The sequence below is a fragment of the Helianthus annuus genome, chromosome 17 (genome assembly GCF_002127325.2).
Source record: "Helianthus annuus cultivar XRQ/B chromosome 17, HanXRQr2.0-SUNRISE, whole genome shotgun sequence".
In the NCBI taxonomy this organism is placed as follows: domain Eukaryota; kingdom Viridiplantae; phylum Streptophyta; class Magnoliopsida; order Asterales; family Asteraceae; genus Helianthus; species Helianthus annuus.
Window position 1 is genome coordinate 147,668,749 of NC_035449.2, and position 21,868 is coordinate 147,690,616.

Here is a 21,868-nt window from a genome sequence, read left to right on the forward strand (position 1 = left end):
TCCGCTATCATTTCTCTCCATAGAATCCATGGTGTCAAAGTAGAACCACATGGACAAAAACAGAGAACAGTGGAGGTGGATCGACAGGGGTGGAGTTGAAGAATCGACGGAGCTGTTGTGTTTAGAAGAATCCGTTCTTTTTTCGGCCTAGCCCATTTAGACCCTTTCAGAATTTTAGCTTAACCCAAAACAACCCATGGCTTAATTATTAAAGTACAAATCAACCCAACAATAGGGTGTTCGGGTCAAGATTGCCAGGCATGATGGTCACACAGCTGAAGTATCCATTAACATGTGAATCATCGACAAATTTATTAATCATGTCATCGGCAAAACATAGATGCCCAAACTCCGGTAACCAACTTCAAAAATAAACTCGACCCGTTAAAACACAAAAAGAGCTCTAGATGACTCTTTAAACACAACTCACAAGAACAAACAGATTTTACAATGAACAAAACCCTGGTTACATGTTGGTGCCAGCCCAACACTAAATCAAAAACCCGTAGCAATTTGCTTTTACAAGTTACCTTTCTACAATGATCTCATAATCATGAGGTGGTGCATATGAATGAAACATGCTGCAGTAATTCAAGAGGGTGCATATATAGGAACTGGCAGAAAAGGAAACGGGGCTACAGACGCATACGCCACAGGTGGGCGTGATTTGACCGTATTACCCTTGGTGTGTTTTACCTTGTCGGGATTTCTGCTTTCCTGCTTGTTGGTAGTAGGGTGTGACATGACCATATTATCCTTGGTGTTTTCCGTTGTAAGTAAATATTGATCGTCATCATAAACTCGGTGAAACATAAGGCCAGACATGAAGACGGGCAAATAGAGAAGGCTTGCGTGGAACATTCTTCTGGCGGTTGCTTTTGTACGGTTCAAGAGAAATGAGACCGCTGTTCCACTAATTGCTAGAGCCAGTAGCGTTGATTCTAGACAAAACCATCCAGAAGTTATACCCCCTGCAAAATAGTCCACGTGACAAAACAAAACCTCATAAATCATTTGTCTTCAAAAAATATTATTATGTTATTGAAATTATATATACTATATATATGTATGTTATTTTGTCACATGAAACAACTTTAGCCATTCAACTTTAATAACAAACAACTTTAGCCCCTCAACTTTAACAATGACATGTTTAGCCCATCAACTAAAACATCAAACAACTTTAACTCTCGCGATTTGCTTATTTTTATCTACGTTTCGAACCTGTCGCGGAGTGCCGGTAGTAACCCACTACTTATATAAATTCGCGGCATACTACTTGTTTATAGAAAACGATAATCAGTTACAGATTTCATATTAGTTCCACAGCAAACTTACAATCATAGGCCAAGTATCCCAATGGAATCAGATATATGCAATTTCTCAAAGCCACCAAGGCTGTTCTCCTACCCGAAGGATCAGCGAAAGAGAGCATCTTAAACCTGAAGTTTACATAAGCTGGAACCGATTAGTACACACACACATAAAGGGAGGATCGTTCAATACAGACTCAACTTTTATAGTTTAAGTAGAGAACTGCCAAACTGCCACTATTCTTTTGTCACCATATATGCACAAGTGTTTATGCAGTTCTCGTCATTCCCTACTTAAAACTGGACGTGTATTTGATGTGGCCCTATATATATGTATATGTGTGTGTATATAATTATATAGTACACGATTACACACACAGAGTAAGGATCCGGTATGTCCTTAACCTAGGAAGTGTAAGAAATCAAGTCAAACAAACCCCGGTGGAGCTCAATTCAGCGGCATTGGAACCGACTCGTCAAACCCCTAACCAGAAACCCGAACCCTAAACCCATATCTCAACCCTAAAGCTAAACCCTATAATATAAATTGTAACCCCTAAAGGCTAAAACCTACGATAAACCCTAAAGGCTAAAACCTAAACTCTAAATCATCATCATACTCAGTAATTCCCACCAATAGCAAAGCTAAGGTTGGGTCTGAGGACGGTAAGATGTAGACAGCCTTACCTCTACCTCGTAGGAATAGAAAGGTTGCTTCCAGTGAGACCCCAACTCGATAGTAGTTTTGCATCAAGTCTTGGACACATAGCACTTAGCAATCGGGACAAAGACCGATTGGTGCACATACCCCCTTGCTTTTCGGATATCAACGCCACCACATGATGCATGATTAACCATCTGCCGCTTTTAACGTTATTTTCACGAAATTAGTAAACTAACGTTAGAAGTAGTGCAATTTTAACCCCCCCCCCCCCTACGCGCACACCGCAAGCAGTAAACCCTAATGCTAATGCTAAACCCTAAAGCAAAAATATTAAGTTAAACTCTAAACCCTAAAAAGGGTTCAACGAACCACTTCCAACGCCGCTGAAATGAGCTCAATCAGAGTTCATTTGACCTGGTTTCCTACACTTCCTGGGTTAAGATTGTTTTGTATTTGATCATTCCGACCTTCGCCTACACACACAATCATGTATGCATAAACATAAATTTAGAAGTTCAAAAACAAAAATTGTTCTCAACAAACAAGTTAAAAACACACTAAAAATATAAAAAAAAGAACATTGTCAAAATATGCTCTCATCAAGTAATGCGAACACCTAACTGTTCCATAGATGAATGATTTTCATAAAGAAATCAACTAATTTGATATCTCTAACCATAACCATACTATTTGACAAAACAAAAAAGCTAGTGATGATGCAGAAAAACAACACAACAATTTGAAAAGCGAGTGAGTTGGTTACATACCCTCCAGTTACGTAATCATCACGGCATAAATATGCAAGGGCCATAAAATGCGGTAGTTGCCAAAAATACAGGGCAGCAGGAAGGATCCATCCGTTGAGTGATGAGATCTGACCAGAAGCTGCAGCCCACCTTTGATGAGAGAAAGAGAGAGATAAGAATACAAATATCAAAACATAATAACTGATATAAATACAATAATGCTTAATTTATCGAGTATTTAACAGAAGATTACTTACCCCATAAGAGGAGGAATTGCACCAACAACAGCCCCAACCCAAGTATTAACTGGATGTATCTGCTTCAATGGGGTGTAAACAAACGCATAGAGAAAAAGATTTGAAGCACCAAGTCCAGCTGTCAATAAATTAACCTGCACAAATCTTGCCGTAAAATGTTCTCATTTTAGTATCTCAAATCAAGGTAGGTCTCAAGTACAGGTGGCAATCAGAAAAATTGTCATTGAGTTTCATACATAAGTAATGTATTAACTAAGATAATTAAAACTATATCAGTAATATAATAATCTAATCTAACTTTCTGTAATAAGACAATTCACAGGTTTTGAGCATTTGATAACACTTTTGAGTAACTTTTGACCCATTTGATCCAGTTAACCAATTTAGCTTCTTGGAGACAAATTATAATCAAATCGCAACGCATACGCCAGAGTTTACACCGAATTTATATTATCACTGTAATTATTTCAATTAAATAATTATTTATAAACTAAATAATACTATAGTGAGTGAATAAATTTATTATATAGAACAAACTAATTATGAATATAAAAATTAAACTAATTACTAAAATAATAGACTTATTATGTTTAAGCTTCTTTGCTTTTATATCTACTTAATTCTTTAAGGAAGTAATTAACTATAAAACTAACTATAAATAGTATAAACACTTATTGAAAATTTATACTCAATTTTGGACCATTTAAATATCTCAACGAGATTGTTTTAACAATATATTTTGTATAAGAAAAATTATATTTCTCATATTGAGTAATTAAGGATTATATAATTACAATTTTTTTGCTTATCTTTTTACAAGAGTTAATGAAATCGATTTCCCACCTTGCTTGCGAGTAGAGCTGTGCCAGCAAGACCAACAGAAGAAGCCCATGTAACTGCATGAGGAATAGTAATTCGTCCTGAAGGTAATGGTCTTCTCCTTGTTCTATTCATCATCGCATCATTCTTAACCTCGAATACCTAATCCACAAATAAAATTACTCTAATAATTAGTATAATGCAAAGATAGCAAAGAAATGATAACGTCATAACGATAATAAGCTAATAATAGCACTAATGTGAGCAAATGAAAACAGTGAAGCAACACAGGACCACAGGTTGGTTGTTATGTCTGAATATTAGAATATTTTAAATCAAAATTCAAAAAATTACCTGATTTAAAGTGCTAGCAGATGCTGCTACCATCATGGTTCCCATGCAAGTGTAACCAAGTCCTGCTAAGTCAACAGCACTACCGCTCCCAAGAACATAGCCTGCTCCAGATGTAGCAACCACTAGCATGCTAAAAGTATGGGAAAAAATAACCAGATGAGATACATGAAAGCTATCATAAACTTTTCATCTCTTCTGAAAACAAATGAAGATAAGTATAAAACAAGAAACTAAGAATTAGAAAGGGCTTGACATCTGTAACATAACCAACATAAGCAGTTTGAAAGGCATTCATTTTTGCAAACAGAAAGATAAGCAACATGTTGATCTACCTAATAAAGGTCGTGCAAGAAAGTAAGAAACTGAGATATTAATTCCATCAAAATTCAACGCAATATAAACTTGTCATCATAAAGATATACTGTTTTAGTTATATAAATTTACTTAAGGGTTTGATTGCTTTGAAGTAGCATTAATACTGATAAAAGAAATGCCAAACAGAAAAAAAATTTGTATTGATACTGATAGTTGTAAGATGCCACACAATGGGAAGCTGCAATGGGAATGATGGAGATGCTACTGATATCAGAGTGGACATGGTCTTTTGAATGGGGCCCTGAGGGCCTCTACGGATTAAGATGTCTAATTAGTATGTTAGATATAGTCCTTTGAAAAAAGTCACCAACGAATCGTTTCATTATAAAGGTTCGATATTATTCATCAACTTTAGTCTACAACCTCATTGAACTTATCCCAACCAAAAGTCCAAAACGTACATCAAAAGAGATATCACAAAAAAGTGATAAAACACAATGATCCCAAGTAGAAGAAAGATGGTGGTAGATAACCTTCAATTTTGTTCTTAGAGCCCGTCACAAGAAATTATATAGTCAGAAGTATATTCACAAGAAATTATATAGTCAGAAGTATATTCAATGGATCCAAGGAGTGAAACAAGTGACGCTTATACTAATTAAAGGTAAATTTAAGCCTTCACGGCTTCTTGATTGTATGCACAGATATACAACCACTTTTTAAAGGCAATTTTCGGAACTTTTTTCCCAATTCCCAAACAATCTGGATTCTGGACATACCACATACAAATACTACTATTGCACCATTTGTCATCCTTCAGACAGAAAGCAACCATGATTAGCGCCTTTATATCTAAGTTGTAATAGTTCATGTATTTTGCATGTCCCATCCTACCTTATATTACTCAGTTTTTCTTTCACACGCGGGGTAGGGGAAGTCTACACTTTCTTGCATACAAAATTCTTAAGAAAAATTTAAGACCATAGCTCCATAACAGCTACCTGGTCACAGTAATATTCTAGAAACAGAACTCTTTAACACTTACTAACCATCAACGCAACTATCCCCTCTTCGCTACAAGCCTACAACTTAATTAAAGCCATACAAAAATAGTCGTGAACTCTTTCGTTATATTCAACGCTTCCACTCCAGCTCGACGAGTCGACGCAATTACTCTTTTCTATCCTTTTTCCTCAAACAAAAAAATATTCATTCAACCTTAATCTTCCCTGCCGGAGTGCCGGTTTCTAGAAACACCAATCTTTCCAACACTAATCTCATTCCTAATCAATTCACTCTCTCAATCATTCATCAAACAATAAAAAGGAATTCTATTCTATTCTATTCTATGCAATATTCATCAACAGAAATCTACATATAACCATATGCAAATACAAATAAAAAATCACAAAACCTAACAAACATCAGAGCAATCAAATTAATAAAAACCGAATTACAAATTTACAACTAACCTAAGTTTAGCTTTAGATAGCTCCCAATAACACCGACCATAATGCCTGGCCACGTCAGCAACTCCTCTCGCCCCTAACGACGTCGTATCAACGGTCGACCCGATCGCACGGACCGGATCCAGTCCGGAAAAACCTAATTTCGCAGAACCGGAAGATGACTCTACGGAAGTGGTGCTGGATCTGGTGATTAATCCATAACGGTTGTGAGTGTCGGAGATTTGAAAGAGACGAAGAGAAGTAGGTTGAATAATAATATTCGGATGAGAATGAAGTTTGGAAGAGGCGAGTTGAGTGAATTGACTGAGCGAGTTTCTTCTTCTCCACATGGCGGAGGATTAACCGCGAACACGGCGGCGGATCGCCTGAAAGAGGTGGCGGAAGGGGGGCGGTGGGAGGAGACGACGTTGAAGTCGGTTTTGGTTGATGAAATGGTTATTTTGAGTCCTTGTGCTTTTGTAATTGTGTTATTCTAGTGGTGTGGTTTTAACGAAGTATCTTTTTGGCCCCAAAAATATCACACAATATCATCTAGTCAAATCCCTCACATGTTTGAGGCGGGTATCTGGTTAGAATCGGTTCGATTTATTATGGTACCAGTTTGGTATCGGTACTCGGTATAACAACGAAAAGATAAAACAAAAAAAAATCATGATATGACTAAAATGATATCAGCACATGTTTTGCATCTTGTGAAAACGGCAAAAACGAATAATACTACCAGTTCCATTGTTATTCTGTCAGTTTCGACAACAGTAGAGATGTCGAGAAAACCATAAGGACCAATATAGGTAGCGATGTTGTTCAGACAATATCCCTTTGATTCGTTAAGGTAAAAATAATAATTGTATTTCAACCGCTTGCTTTTGAAAAAATATTTTATCAAAACATAGATAAAAAAATAAGAACGTCGTAACAACCTTTGTAACAATTAAATACATGACATCTTATAACCTGTGGTTTATTGAGAAAGATGTAATAGAAATAATTTTTTAGAGGAATGCCTATATGTTTTAATATAAATAATTTTGTTGTCATGTGATCAAGGGGGTACCGCCTCAAGTCGTGGAAACAGTTGGTTGCAAAAATGCAAGGTAATGATGCATATATATGAGTATAGGTGTGCATGGGTCGGTTTTGACCAAAAACCATAACCATAATCACGATGTCGGTTATTGGATAACTATAACTATAACCGATCGGTTATGATGGTTATGGTTATTCGGTTTTGATGGTTATAGCGGGTCAGAGGGTGTTTGGGGTTCCTTATTTTGAGGGTAAAAGGACTTTTGAAGGGCAAAAGTCCTTTTGAAAGTGTTTGGCTTTTCTTCTTATGTGAGAGGGATTTGCCAAAAGTCAGGAATTCCTGACTTATTTTGGCCAAAAGAACTTTTCAAAAGTTGAAAATAAGCTAAGCCAAACATGCCCTCAGTTATGGGTGGTTAACCGTGTATTTAGCTTAGCTAAAAATAGCTTTAACTTTTTTAACATGGAATAAATTGTTATTGTATATTTGTATATATTAGTATATTACATAGTATTAAAAAATACATATAATCTATAATATTAACACCAATTATTATTGAATATTCAAATAAAGTGATATGATACATTCCATAAATTCAAATAAACATTCAACCAAAACCATAAAATGATATGAAAACCCAATAAGTACTAAAAATCTTCAGTCAAAAACATCAAATGTTAAAAATGTGGTGAAAAGTCCTAAAGCCTACAAAGATTTATTACATGTCGGTTCGGTTATGGTGGGTATGGAAAAAATGATAACCATAACCGACCCGCTACATACGGTTTTCAAAAAAAACATTAACCGACCCACCGGTTTTTTATTTGGTTCGGTTTTTTCGGTTCGGTTTTGTCGGTTAATTCGGTTATGGTTCGGTTAATTCGGTTTTTTGCACACCCCTATATATGAGGCTCAACTTGGTCTGACACCGCTGAAATCCACGTATACAAGATCCTCGTGTATCATGTTTGCCTTTGCCCAATTTTCATCATTTTGCAGTTTTTCCACAAAGGTGATAACCTGGGCAATGGATTTAGGTCGAAAGAAAGTTTGAACTTTAAAGGAAATCGTGTATACTTGACTAAGTTGTGATATTCGTAGTTGTGTGGTCTAAAGGGAAGATTTACCAACATCTTTAGCTATTTCGAATCATATAAGAAATGTGTATATAAGCACTTAACAAACTGTTAATCTATATGTCGATTGAAATAATTTGAGGCCTGAGTTGACCAATGATCAAAACCTGTTGACCTCTTGATCTAGTCACCACCATACGAGGTTTTTAATGTCTTAAAATACATGGTTACTTAAAAAAAATGCTAATAGCATGTTTGATATGCAATATTAGAAGTACTTGTCGATTATCATCGATAAATTTATTTATTTATTGTGTGGTTGCAATCATCCTAACTAAAAATTTATACGGCTATAGGGTGTGGTCATTACCCTTATGACCACCATGATTCTGTACGTCAGCGCCATGTCATCATCCTCTAATTCACCATCCAAAATCACTATCTAAAGGGTGTGGTCATGACCCAAACCATTATCCGCCTTTTTTTTTGTGAAATATATTTTATTTATTTTAGAGTTAATTACACAAATGGGTCGTGTGGTTTATACCTAGTTTCGCCTTTAGGTACTAACTTTTTTTAATAGGTTTAGGTTTTATGGTTTCAATTTTGTAACACATTTGGGTACGAACACCAAAATTATCAATATAATGACTAAAATACCTTTCCATTCTTTTTAATTTTATCAGTGTAACACCTTTAGGTAGTAACACCTAATTTTATTTAAGTTTAAATCAATTTTACAAAATCAATTTTTTTTTATATTCATCTTTTTATTATATCTCTTAATTAACATAAAATCTATTTCTTATAAGTGTGTATATATATATATATATATATATATATTCAATTTTTAAAGAAATGATAAATAATTTAACGCGATAGAAGTTGCTCAAAATTTTAAATAATTAAAAATTCAATAGGTATAATAATAGTTGGTAATGTGCAAATAAATTATTATTAAGATATTAAGTTAAAACTCCGTGTAGTAAACTTGTTTAACGTATAAAACTTTGTTTTAATTTTGTAATTTTAAATATATGAGATTAAATAATATAAAAACAATAACAATAATAATAAAGGACTGTATCTCATCGGAACTAAAGTGTTTGCTAAGCACATAGATACACAAATAAAATAGAAACGTCATGGTTTAATCACACCGTCTCAAAAATGTGCCAAGTAATTGATCGTGACAAACAAATCAAATTAGATTATACTTTTTTACAATTTACTACAAAATATATTAAATTAGTTGTAGTTATTTTTAAACAGTTTTTCTCGATTATGCTACATATCTTGATATATTAATTTAACTAATTTTCAGATATTATATTCGTGTGTTTTCAAGATTGCTATGAATTTTAATAGATACTTATTATATCATTTGTTTCATTATTTAATTTATATTTTAAAGAGTTTTTATATATTCATAATATTAGTCAGATATTTATCTTATTTAGTAATATTATTAATAAATAAAAATTGGAGCGGACGTTTTCTGACTTTTTTAATTTATATTTACCTATAAAAAATAAATAGATTTTATATTAATTAGGAGATATAATAAAAATATGAAAAAAAATTGATTTTGTAAAATTGATTTAAACTTAAATAAAATTAGGTGTTAGTACCCAAATGTGTTACATGATAAAATTAAAAAGAATGGAAGGGTATTTTAGTCATTATATTGGTAATTTTGGTGTTAGTACCCAAAGGTGTTACAAAATTGAAACCATAAAACCTAAATCTGTTAAAAAAAGTTAGGTGTTGTTTGTTTTTTCTGCGGGAAAAGGTCTGCAGTCTGCGGACCACATCTGCAGCCATCTGCAGGAGAAGAGGTGGACCAAATGTCTGCAGTCTGCAAGGAGAAGAGGGTTTGTTTTTTTATATATAAAAAGCTCTTCTCACATTAAACACACACACACAACACAGAACATCTCTCTCTCTCATCTCTCTCTACCTGCCTCCCTCTACCACCACAACCACCGTCCACCTCCACCACCACAACCAACCACCACCACTTTAGCCACCACCCACCCCGTCGCAGCCACCACCACCCCGTCGCAACCACCACCACCTAACACTCACCGCTACCATCTCACTTCCACCACCTCCACCGAACACCCACTGCCACCACCGTCACCGGAAACCCACCAACACCACCACCACCGTGAAGATGGCTTAGCTTCTCTCTCTCGTTCTTGTCGTCGCTGCCAAACGAAGAGGGGGGTTGCAGGTGACGTGGGGGGTATGGGGGTTTCGTCGAGAGAAGAAAGGAGGTGGAGTGGTGGGGGGCTCGCGCAGAGAAGAAGGGGAGCCGGCAACCGGCTCTGGTCACCGAACAGATAGAGAAAGGAGGAGAACCAAGGGGTGCGGCTGGTTAGGTATGATTAGGGTTTCCACAAGATGAGGGAGAAGAGGGAAAGATCTGGTGGGCGGCGGAGCAGGGGTGGGCGGCGGATGAGGTGGTGTCGGGGGTGGAGGTGGTGGCAGATGTGGTGGTGTCAGGGGTGGAGGTGGTGGCGGAGCAGGGATGGGCGGCGGATGAAGTTGGAAGAGGTTGGAAGAGGTTGGGACATGTCTGCTTGGGGAAGAGGTGGGGAAGACCTTTTTAGTGAGAAGTGCTTCCGGAAAACAAACAAGCTGCAGACATCAAACGTCTGCGCGCGTCTGCGCGACGCAGACATAAGTGGCCAGAAGCACTTCTGGCCAAAAAACAAACACCACCTTAATACCTAAAGGCGAAACTAGGTATAAACCATATGACCCATTTGTGTAATTAACTCTTTATTAAATAAACAACAAATAAACATAAATATTTTTTTTTAATAAAACTACGTAACATTCAAATTAATAAAAAAATAACATCCAAATTTAAACTACATATTGATGTGTGTAAAATGCAACATATAAATTACATCAAATGAGTCATAAAACTAACCCTTTTTAAGTGCTAATGTTGGAAAAAGAGTGTTTTTGTCTTCCTTTTGTATTTTCAGGATGAAATGAGCTCAAATTCACAAAAGAAGCAAAAAGACAACTAATTCTAACATAAATACAAGAAAAGGAACAAAAGTGGATTGCCCGACCCCTCAACGGCATCCTTCCAAGCAGAGAAGAGAAGTCAGAAGACTGAACACGCCCCGTGCTCAGCCAGCACGGGGCCGTGCCCAAGAAGCAGCAGAAAAGACAAACCTATAGAAGCTTCTATTGCGCACCACGGGGCCGTGTCCAGTGAGCACGGGAGCGTGGCGAAAGTACAGCAGGCGCATTAATTGTAATTGCGAATTACAATTAATGAAGAGAGAGAGTGTCAGACGGGCACGGGGGCGTGTCCAGCGGACACGGGGCCGTGCCCAGCCTTCTGTTCAGCCTATAAATAGGAGTGCTTGGTTTCATTTCAACTCATCCCTTGGCACACCACCTCTCTCACACTTCATCCACCACCCACCACCACCATAACACCATCATCCACCACCATCATCCATTGTCCATCATAGAGTGTGTGAGTCGTCTCGGGATCCAAGATTGATCGTAAGAGTTCTTGACAATCAAGGCCATGTTTGCCTAAGTCTCTTACATCACTTGGTGAAGACAAGTGTTTAGTATAATACTTTTTATTTTTAATCTTTTGCACTTTTTATTTGGTTTTGTATTAATGACTTTAATAACTAGTTGCTTATGTTGAAGGTGATCTTTCCTTATCGTTTGTCCGTGGTGTCTTGGCATTATTTTACTGTCTATATAAAATAAAAGATTTTCACCATTCATATCTCCACGGTCTATATGGAGGTATGTTGGCTACCTGGTCGGGGGTTAAGGGAACGGTTTGGTAAGGGTCTTGCCCTTGTTCAGCGTTTAGAGGTCCTGCAAGGGACCTGGGTCAAATTTAGTAGGATCCCCTCCAATGCCCATAGGTATTGGATGGCGGGGATCCAAACTCTTTGACCCCCTCATAAGTTAACTACTATTAATACTATAATCCGGCTATTTAGGCCTGTATCCCTGCTGATTCAGACTACTTAGTCGAGGGTAATGTCACCGCCAAAAGCGGGGCCTACCACAATTTGCATTAATAACTTAATTCATTATCTTCCAATAATCCAACCCTTTAGGATTGTATCCTTGCTGACTCAAACTACTGGGTTGAGGGTAACGTCGCCTTCAAAAGAGGGGCCTACTACAATAACTAAGATAATCTCTTAAACAAGTGCAAAAGTGCGAAAATAATCAAAGGTTATACTAATACACGAGTTGGATCCAAGTGATTCATCTTGTCTATCTGTTTTTATTTTATTTTATTTTTCAGCATTTAGTTAGTTTTTATTTTCTTAGTTTAAAAATCTTTTTCTAACTTTTTGATTTGATTAGACGTTGAGGATAAACCGGTACTAAAAGCTCTTGTGTCCTTGGACGACCTCGGTATCTTACCAACACTATACTACGTCCACGATGGGTGCACTTGCCCATATGTGTGTTTAGTGTTAGTAAATATCGTGTTTTATAAATTTAAAACTTGGCTAAAAGTGTAAAAAGGGCTTAAATATACATTAAAAATATATTACACTACACGCACATCATTATTATAAATTAAGAAAAAATCTACTCGTTGTTGTTAACCTGACCAAATTGCCAAACATGTTCAATCAAATCCGAATGAAGATGGTTATGCGTAGTCTCGTTGTATAACGCCCACATGTTAGATTCTTGTTGCCCTTCATCAACTGCTACAACATTCTCATGAATGTCGTTAGTATCATATTCACATATGGCGTTACCTTCGTCTTCGATAATCATGTTATGCAGCAAGATACAAGCATACATACAATATCTCAATGTTTTGAGTTCAAATTCAAGTGCTTGACAATTTGCAAATTTCTTTCTTTTTTCATCTTCTGGATACGGTATAGTTTTAACAATCGCTGTGTATGTTGGGTATATTCCATCAGCTGGATAATACATGTGCTTGTATTCTACTCCTGAAACCGAAAACCTAGAATCAGGCCCCGTACCGTTAACGATATCATTGAAAACATCTGACTGACCAAGAACGTTAATGTCGTTATTCGAACCAGGAACACCAAAGAAAGCATGCCAAACCCAAAGATCATTTGATGCCACGGCTTCTAGAATTAATGTGGGATGACCATGATCACCTCGAGTAAATTGACCTTGCCATTCATTAGGGCAATTATGCCAAGGCCAATGCATACAATCTATGCTACCAAGTATTCCAGGAAAAGCATGTTTACTTTCGTGTGCCTGGTACAACTTTATGATGTCATTCTTTGTTGGCCTTCGTAAGTACTTCGTGCTGTATAGCTTGACCACCCCTTTGCAAAATTGATACAAACTCTCTCGTGAAGTTCTATCAGACATATTCAAATATTCATCCCACACGTCGCTACTTGTACCGTAAGCCAATTGGCGAATTGCCGATGTACACTTTTGTAAAGTGGTAAATCCCTTTTTACTAGTAGCATCCCATCTTAATGTGAAAAATGGGTCATAATTAGCCAAATTGTTGGCTATACGTAAGAAAAGACGATAGCTCATTCGGAAACGACGCCTAAACATTTCATCTGTGTATACCGGGTTTTCGACAAAGTAATCGACCATCAACCTATTGTGGGCACCTACATATTTTACAAAAAAATATAAATTACACTAAGATATAAACGACACTTCAAAAAATATAATGCACGAAAAAATACCTTCACGATCCCTATTTAAACATTGTTGTCGTTTTCTCCGTTTGGATGAGGTTTCTTCCTCCTTTATAATTATATGTGTCGTTTCCATCACCACATTAAAAAAAATTCGTTGATCTCGCCAGAAGAAGTTGGTGACGTCATGGTGGTGGGATAACATGTTTCTTCTTTTTCTTTGCTACTGTAGGTATAAATAATATAACCGATTTAGCCCAAATTACATGAGAGATCTATAACAGAGTTGTCCCAAAATTGAAAAAAAAAAGTAATTTAATCCATACAATATAAAATTGAATCAATTTCGTTACAACTAGAAAATATAAAAAAACGACAGCGACATAAATTAAAGACGAAAACTAGAAAATATAAAAATGATAACGACATAATTTAAAGACCCCATTTTTGAGCAGTTTTCGCCTTCATTTTTTGCAACACTTCTTTATCTTTTTCCAGGAGCGAGTCGATGCTTGTCGCCATTAGCTTAAAGTCTTCACGATCAGACTTTCGTATGAATAGGCCGACTTTGGCTTTGTTGGAGCGTTTTAAGTTGTTGATATTGGTGTTGAAATTGGATTTGTTGAAGTTGAAATAAACTAGTAGGTTGCGGGGTTTGAGGGAGTTGCGTGAACGCGTTAGGATTTAGGGTTTAAGAGAGTTGCATGAACGTGTTAGGAGTCGGGATTTGAGGGAGTTGGTTGAATGCATTAGGAACTTGATTGTAGCTTGTAAAAGAAAATTGTGGAGTCGCCCACATCGGATCAACGGGTGTCATCCACAGAGTTTGTGGCGGGTTGTTTAGGTTGCTTGGATCCATGGTAGTATTAACTATAACTTAATGACACACATATAAAGAGAATTGTATAAATCATAAACAAACAAACCTTAATCAATATGATCAAAGTCTAATACACCACAACTTCATTCAATATGATCAAAGTCTAAATCAATATAATCAAACAAGTAAAATCGAATCAAAAGTCACATAATCTATATACACCACAACTTTATTCAAGCACACATATCAATGAAGATGCTATAGGCTAGAACTTGTAAACAAGAAAGTCAAATTATCATAATCAAGTATCATCAGAGCCGCCATGTTAATATAACTTTTCACACAAATAATCAAATCAACTTTATTAAAAACCTAATTTCTACAAATTAAAACATACGAAAGTGAAATTGAACAACTTAAGTCGTTTATGGCAAATTAAATTTACAACATCAAGATTAAACAACTATAGTTTTCAATTAAAAATACATATCATAGAAAAAAGTACCTAATTATCACAAACAAAGGAAAAGAATTTGTTGCTGCTATGGTTCTTATGGTGTTGGGGTTAGAGTTTGCGTCAATAATGGAAAAAAGGGGGACGTGGTTGTCGTGGTTCAATCCAGAGCCTTCGAAGTCTTCAAGGAAACTATTTTGAAGGTAGGGCATATTATTTACCCTTATGTGGGTGAAGTCTCCAAGTGTTTTGGTAAACCTTTGCCTGTCTTGCAGGAGCTAAAACCCAAGGGCCTTAATGAGGCTGTTTGTAATGAAGTGTTGAAGTCAATCTCGAAGAAACGTCCTTGCTTTAGAGATAGCGAGGAAACGTGTTCTGAAGGTGGTGAGGGCTCAAAGGGTTCAAGCCTTGAAGCCTCTGAGGTAGCTGGTGCAGCAGGGAGGAAAAAGAGGAAGGCTTAAAAAGACCCAAGATGATGGAGGTTCGAAGAAGGATGATGCAGCAAAGTCTACCATCCCTGACGTTGCTAAGTGAAGAAAAGGCCTTAATTCATAGCTTTCTTAGCATGTCGAACAATGTTATGGGTTGTTTGTTTGAACATCTTTTTATTTTAAAGGAACCGTCTAGATCCCTTGGTGGTTAAAGCCTTGAAGGCTTGTGGACAATGTTTTATGTTTGATGGCCAGTATGGCCCTTGCTATCTTTAACTTATCTTGCTATGTTGTTCTATTTATTCCCTTGTGTTTTCATTGATTTTGCATGTTGTCTTTGTTTTGGGTGGTGCATCTTATGTTATTTATACCTTAAAGGATTCAGTGCTGCAGTCACTTAGCCTTAGGATATTTTTAACAAGAAGATACAACCTCTATCCTATGTATGACATTCACTTAGAGTCTTTTTAGTTCGTAAGCCAATGTTGGGGCTTAAGGAACATTTGGTGTAGGCTGTTCAAACCCGTCTATGAGACATGATTTTTAAGATTTCTCCGAGTCTCATGGAGTTGTATTGATTTAGGAACTCACCCCTTATATAGGTCCATTCAACCCTTGAACCTATTGAGCGATGTGGCCTGGGAGCTCATCCCCTTACATGGCCCTTGCCATGGAGTTTCTTGCTAGGTTCTCAACCTGATTATAGGATAGAAAGACAAATTTTGATTCATTGTTCATTCATTTCAAAGTACTTTGATTACTAGGGGAATAGAACAACTTTTTGGAACTATTTGTAACACGTTTTGGTTAAACATGGAACCTTTTAAGGTTTTTGCCGTCCCAATGGCGAGGAAGTTTTTTGCCTTGCGGACCTGCCAGCTTGTATTATCCCCCTTTGTGGGCTTTAAAGATAGTGTATGGCCCTTCCTATTTAGGGCCAAGCTTTCCTTGGCTTTCTTTCTTTCCGGCCTCATTATTTCGAAGCACAAGGTCCCCAGGCTTGAAGCGTTCATGCTTCACCCGTGTATTGTAATATAATTCCATGTTTGTACCTTGCTTTTTGTATGGCTGCTTGATCACGAGCCTATTGGAGGAGTTCCAAATTCATCGTCTCTCTCTTATTTGGCTCGAGGTCGATGTTAAATGTTCTTTGTGTTGTTACTCCGATTTCAGCTAGGATTACAACCTCTGATCCAAACACTAGGCTGTAGGGTGTTTTCGTGTGGCTCGTTTTCTTTGTTGTTCGAATTTCCAATAGCACATTGGGAAGCTATTCGAGCCAGTTGTTGTCGCATCTTTCCAATCGAGATTTAATCCTTTCAACAATTTTGTTGTTTGTCCTATTAACTTGGCCGTTGGATTGTGGGTGAGCTACCGAGCTGAATACTTGGGTTATTCTGAACTCCTTACACCAGGAGCTAGAAGGCTTCTCGGCAAACTACTTCCCGTTATCCGTGATTAGTACCCCTGGAGCCCAAAACGACAGATTATGTTTTCGCAAACGAAATCAATGACATGTTTCCCTGAGATTTTTGCCAATAGTTTTACTTTTGGCCACTTGGTGAAGTAGTTCACGGTTACCAATAAGAGCTTGACTCCTCATTTGGCTAGTGGGGATGGACCAATGATATTTATTCCCTACTTGTAAAATAGCCAAGCCGAGGAGATGGGAACGGGGTCATGTTTGAGGCTTTTGGGTGTCGGAGCATGTAACTGACAAGCTTTATACTTTCGCAGTTGTTCGGAGGTGTCTCGATGCATGGAAGGCCAAAAGTGTTCGAGGTTCATCAACTTTGACACTACCGATTTTGGGCCACAATGAGCTCCACATATCCCTTCGTGAACCTCTTTGATCAGATATTGGCTTTGTTCTGGGCCAACGCATCGAAGTAGTGGTGCAAGGTATCCTTTTTGTAAAGGATATCTCCTTGTAACACATATTGCCTTGACTTGATACGAACCCTTTTAGCCTCAGTCTGGTCATTAGGTAATTCACCATTTTGAGGAACCTTTCAATGGGAGTCATCCAATTTGGCCCCTTTTTTAGTGATCACATCTTGAACCTCAAGTCTTTGGATGGATGAGGTTTTTAACACCTCAATTAGTACCTTCTTGGTGAGGTGGGCAAACGTAGGAGATACATGTTTACTTAATGCATTAGTTCTCTTGTTTTGAGATCTTGGAACTTTTTTGATGGAAAATGTTTGAAATGTGTTCATCAATTCCTTTGATTTCTCTCGGTACTAATACATATTGGGTTCTTTTGCTATGTAGTTGTTATTGTCTTAGCTTGAGAGAGTCTGTGAGGACTTGAAGCTTTTGAACCCCCATTTCTTTGGCTATGTAGTTGTCACTTATTTGGTTTGAAACAAGTAACGAGTCTGTGAAGACTTGAAGCCTTTTGACACCCATATTTTTGCAAGCTTGAGCCCAGCAATCAATGCTTCATACTCAGCTTTGTTGTTTGTAGTCTGAAATTCAAGACGAAGGGCATACGTGAATTACAATTCGTTAGGATCAATTAGAACTAGCCCTGCTCCTGACCCTTCAATGCTGGAAGCTTAGTCGGTAAAGAGCTTCCAGGTATCAGGGTTGGAGGGTTCAGCTGCAGTTGTATTAACTTTTGTTATGGCTTCTTTAGGGACTTACAAGATGAAGTCAGCCAAGATTTGAGCTTTGACAACTTTTCTCAGGACATAGGTGATTTTGTGTTCACCTAGTTTACAACTCATTTGGCTAATCGTCCGGAATTTTCTTGTTTTTCAAGCACATTCTTAATTGGTTAGTCAATGATCACTTATATCGGGTGTGACTGAAAGTACCTTCGAAGCCTTCTAGCCGTTTGGACTAGGGCTAGAGCAAGTTTTTTTTTTCAAAGAAGAATATTTGATTTCTGCTAATTTTGAAGTTTTGAAAAAGTTAACGGGTATCTGAACTTTGTTTCGTTCAATGATCAGAACCGTACTTATGGTATTTTCAGCAATCGAAAGGTAGATAGAGGTCGTTCCTGCCGTTTTCGGAGCCAAAATGGTTGGGAGTGAAGCCAAGTGTTGCTTCATTTAGTTGAAGGCTTCCTTTTGAGGTAAAACGCTTCAAAGCTGTAAATTTTCCATCGAAAGCCTTTCTTGTTAGCACATCCCTTGAGGGTTGGCTTTTATGCTTTGTTTCCCTATGATGTGCCCTAGAAACGAGGACTTGACTGGATTAAGGTTCATGTTGATCTTTCTCGAGTTTTGGAAGGTTTCTTGTATGTCATCGAGCATTTGGTATTCCATTTTGCTCTTGATCACCAAATCTTCAACATAAGCTTTAATGTTCTTACCGATTTCTTCGGAAAATGCTTTGTTAACCAGACGTTGATAAGTGGCACCTGCATTTCTTAAATCAAAAGGCGTTTTTTGATAGCAAGATATACGTTTATCAATGTGAGATGTGGATTTTTCTTCATCTTTTTTTTATTATTAGGGTCTGATAGTAACCCTTTTAGGCGTCAAGAAAACACATGAATGGGAAGCCTGTGAGTGAGTTACCCTTGAGGTCTATCTCGGGCAGCGAGTAGCAATCATTTGGGCATGCTTTGCTCAAGTCTTTAAAATCGATATACATTCTCCAAGACTTGTCGGGTTTTTGAGCCATTATGGGATTGGCCACCTATGATTGATACTTGACCTCTCGAAGGATTCCGGCTAGAACAAGCTTTTCCATCTTTTGTATAATGGGCTTATTATCAGATGGGATCCATAACTCATGTTTCAACAATGCTATGAGGGATGCCGGTCATATCTTCGGGGCATCAAGCGAATACATAGTGCAAGAGCAGCTTTTCAAGGTATGAGAGGGGTTCATTGGAAAGGTTAGTGTTTACCCTTATCCCCTGTTGAGGATATTTTGGGTTTATGTCTAACCCATGTTTATCGTCTTCGTCCTTTTTTGAGCTTTCCCCTTCAACCACAAAAGCTTCTTGGGTAGGTTGAAGGGTTGCTATCCCTTTTTCAGTGGAAAACTTCACAGTACCTTGACCAACTGAAACTGCCATTCCAAACACACTTTGCCCTGGCCTTCCTATGATGATATCATAGTTGGAAGGGATATTGATCACCGCAAAAGTGAGTTGTTCGGTTCGTCCCTTTGGTTTCTCGTTGAACAAACATTATGGGTTATTTGGCCTAAAGGCTTGATAGGTATGTCTACGATACCTTCGATGGGGGATTCAGACTGTTGAAGCTTTGAACGTTCATCGTCGCTGAGAGGGTTAAAACATTTCTCCTTATGTTGATGTTCCCATGCCTCGAAATGATGGCGTTTGTGGGAAGCTTTGTTTTCAAGGTCGACCATGTTCACTTCCTATTATTTTTTTTTTCAACCATCTTGTCCTTGACCCCTTTAACCAAGTGAGCCAGTTCGGACTTGAGGGCTTCTTCGATCCTATTTTTGGGTTGGAAGAAATCATTGGTATGGTGACCTTTCTATTCGTGAAACTCACCATATTGGCTTGATTTTTTCGATCTTTTGTTTTTTGACAAAGGTTGAGGAGGGCGGAAGCTGTGTTTTACCTCTTCGGTTGCCAAGATCTCGTGCGGAGTCATGGTTAAGGTTGTAAAGTTTATGGTTTTTTCTTGGCTTGGAGGGTTCCGGCCTTCAGGCCTTCTGGAATCCGAACCTTTGAACCGTTTGTCATAAGAGCCATACTGGAAGCTCCGGCTAAGAGTTTTGGTTTTTTATTATTATTATTATTATTATTATTATTATTATTATTATTATTATTATTATTATTATTATTATTATTATTATTATTATTATTATTTTTTGTTCTTTAATGTCTACAGCTTATTCTCCTCGAATGTGGGCTTCAGCCCTTTTGAGTGCTTCTTCAAGGGTTTTGGGCATGCATTTATTGAAGTCTCTTGTGAGACATTTGGAATTTATAGCATTCATGAACCCTGCAACCCTAATCTTTTCATCGGCGTAAGTTAAACCTTCCTTCTTGTAACCTTCGATGAAGTCTCTAAGACTTTCATCATCACCTTGTTTGGTCTGGAAGATTACCGTGGCGTCATTGACATGCCTCTGTTGTTATAGGGAACTTTTGCTAAGATCGTCAAAGGTCTGAACGCTTCGTCCAGGAAGGTCATTGAACCATATGCGTGAAGACCCTTCAAGGGTTTGCATGAACATGAGATAACATTCGGAGTTGGGTCATTTTTCAATTCTTGCAGTCCCGACGAAGATTTGGAGGTAGTATTTAGTACCGTGATGGCATCTTTATCTGGGTTTGAAACTCGTAATCAACGATTTGTTGGGAGAAGCAAGACAAGTTTGTTGGGCTTGTAGGGTTTTGAGAGGTCTTCTAGTACCCTTGAAGTTGGGTTACCGTTTGAGGTACCCTGGTGAGCGGTTGGCACTTGGTTGATGAAGTTAAAGCTAAAGCCTTGAAGGCTTTCCGTGTCATCATCCAGCTTTCACGTGCTGCAAAGGAAATTGTGCCATCATTTGTGTCATCAGGTAGGGCATAAGGTTAAATCCTTAAAGGCTTTCTAATGGTACTAATAAAAGATGCCATTATCTGTGTCATAAGGTTAAAGCCTTAAAGGCTTACTGTATAAGGCATTCCCATGGATGTGCTCATGACCGCACCTCGAGCCAAAGGTAGGGTGGCCATGGCTTGTTTCCACGAAGTAGCAATGGGAGGGGGAACACTTGAAGCTGGTGACTGCCATAATTGATCAAGAGTGGTTTTATGCCCCATAGGTGCACCGGTTGTAACGGGTTGGGAGGTACATAAGGGAAAAACGGTTGGACTTGGCCTCCCCAAAAGCTAAAGGGCTTGAGTGGTTGGTCTGTCACACTAGGACCAGCTTCAAGGTAAGATGTGGCTAAACGTGAGCTGCTAAAAAGAAGAGATGGAGGGCCATGTGATAATGAGGGTTCAGACTCCTCATAATTTAGCCTTATTCTCACCCTTTTTTTTTCCTTTCTAAGCTCACATGCTAGTTGAGAAGAAATCTCAGTTGTAAGAAATCTCTAGCTACTCACTCGGGTGTTAGATCTATGCGTTCCGGTGTATGCATTACATCGATTTGAGTAGGTGCAACCCCTGACCGAGATGGGTTTGTGTTTGAAAAGAAGTGAACTCCGGGAACATATCCCGGTGGAGTACTTCCGGGAGTAGAAAGAGGTGTAGATAGGACCGGTGAGATCCGACCCGAATTTGGTGTTAAATCGGTGTTGTTAGGCACCTGATTTACCTGACCGAGAGACTCGCTTTCAGACATGATGTAAAGAGAAAATGGAGCTACACAACTGGTCTTTAAGATAAAGTAAGCGGCGTAGCCCCACGGTGGGCGCCAACTTGTTGATGCAACAAATAATAGACCAAAGATAGTAGCGATATCTCCAGGGTAAAAGGGTTCAGGGGTTCGATTAGCCTAACGCAGGTCGTGGGGTCCCCCCACGTTTG

General features: G+C 37.9%; 2 protein-coding genes across 2 annotated transcripts; both read right to left on the reverse strand.

Moving 5' to 3' along the window:
- Positions 1–287: 287 nt before the first annotated feature.
- On the reverse strand, positions 288–6,385 carry LOC110926293 (protoheme IX farnesyltransferase, mitochondrial). Its single transcript, XM_022170044.2, has 7 exons — positions 5,941–6,385; positions 4,154–4,283; positions 3,824–3,961; positions 2,981–3,114; positions 2,745–2,873; positions 1,339–1,442; positions 288–971 (listed from the first exon to the last, which is right to left on the reverse strand). The coding sequence occupies exons 1-7, from the start codon at positions 6,264–6,266 to the stop codon at positions 592–594; spliced, it is 1,341 nt and encodes a 446-aa protein (XP_022025736.1). The 5' UTR covers positions 6,267–6,385; the 3' UTR covers positions 288–591.
- A 6,257-nt stretch (positions 6,386–12,642) lies between these two features.
- On the reverse strand, positions 12,643–16,385 carry LOC110925033. The gene is made up of 2 exons (XM_022169006.1): positions 16,232–16,385; positions 12,643–13,676 (listed from the first exon to the last, which is right to left on the reverse strand). Exons 1-2 carry the CDS (start codon positions 16,383–16,385, stop codon positions 12,643–12,645), a joined length of 1,188 nt encoding a protein of 395 aa, XP_022024698.1.
- Between the last annotated feature and the right edge of the window lie 5,483 nt (positions 16,386–21,868).

Coding starts and splice junctions, on each gene's coding strand:
- LOC110926293 (XM_022170044.2), bottom strand. CDS start 6,266: ATGTGGAGAAGAAGAAACTCGCTCAGTCAATTCACTCAACTCGCCTCT. Junction 2,874..2,980: donor GCAATTCCTCCTCTTATGGG/GTAAGTAATCTT, acceptor CTCTCATCAAAG/GTGGGCTGCAGCTTCTGGTC. Junction 972..1,338: donor GGGATACTTGGCCTATGATT/GTAAGTTTGCTG, acceptor ACTATTTTGCAG/GGGGTATAACTTCTGGATGG.
- LOC110925033 (XM_022169006.1), bottom strand. CDS start 16,385: ATGAGGCCGGAAAGAAAGAAAGCCAAGGAAAGCTTGGCCCTAAATAGG. Junction 13,677..16,231: donor GACGGCAAAAACCTTAAAAG/GTTCCATGTTTA, acceptor TAAAATATGTAG/GTGCCCACAATAGGTTGATG.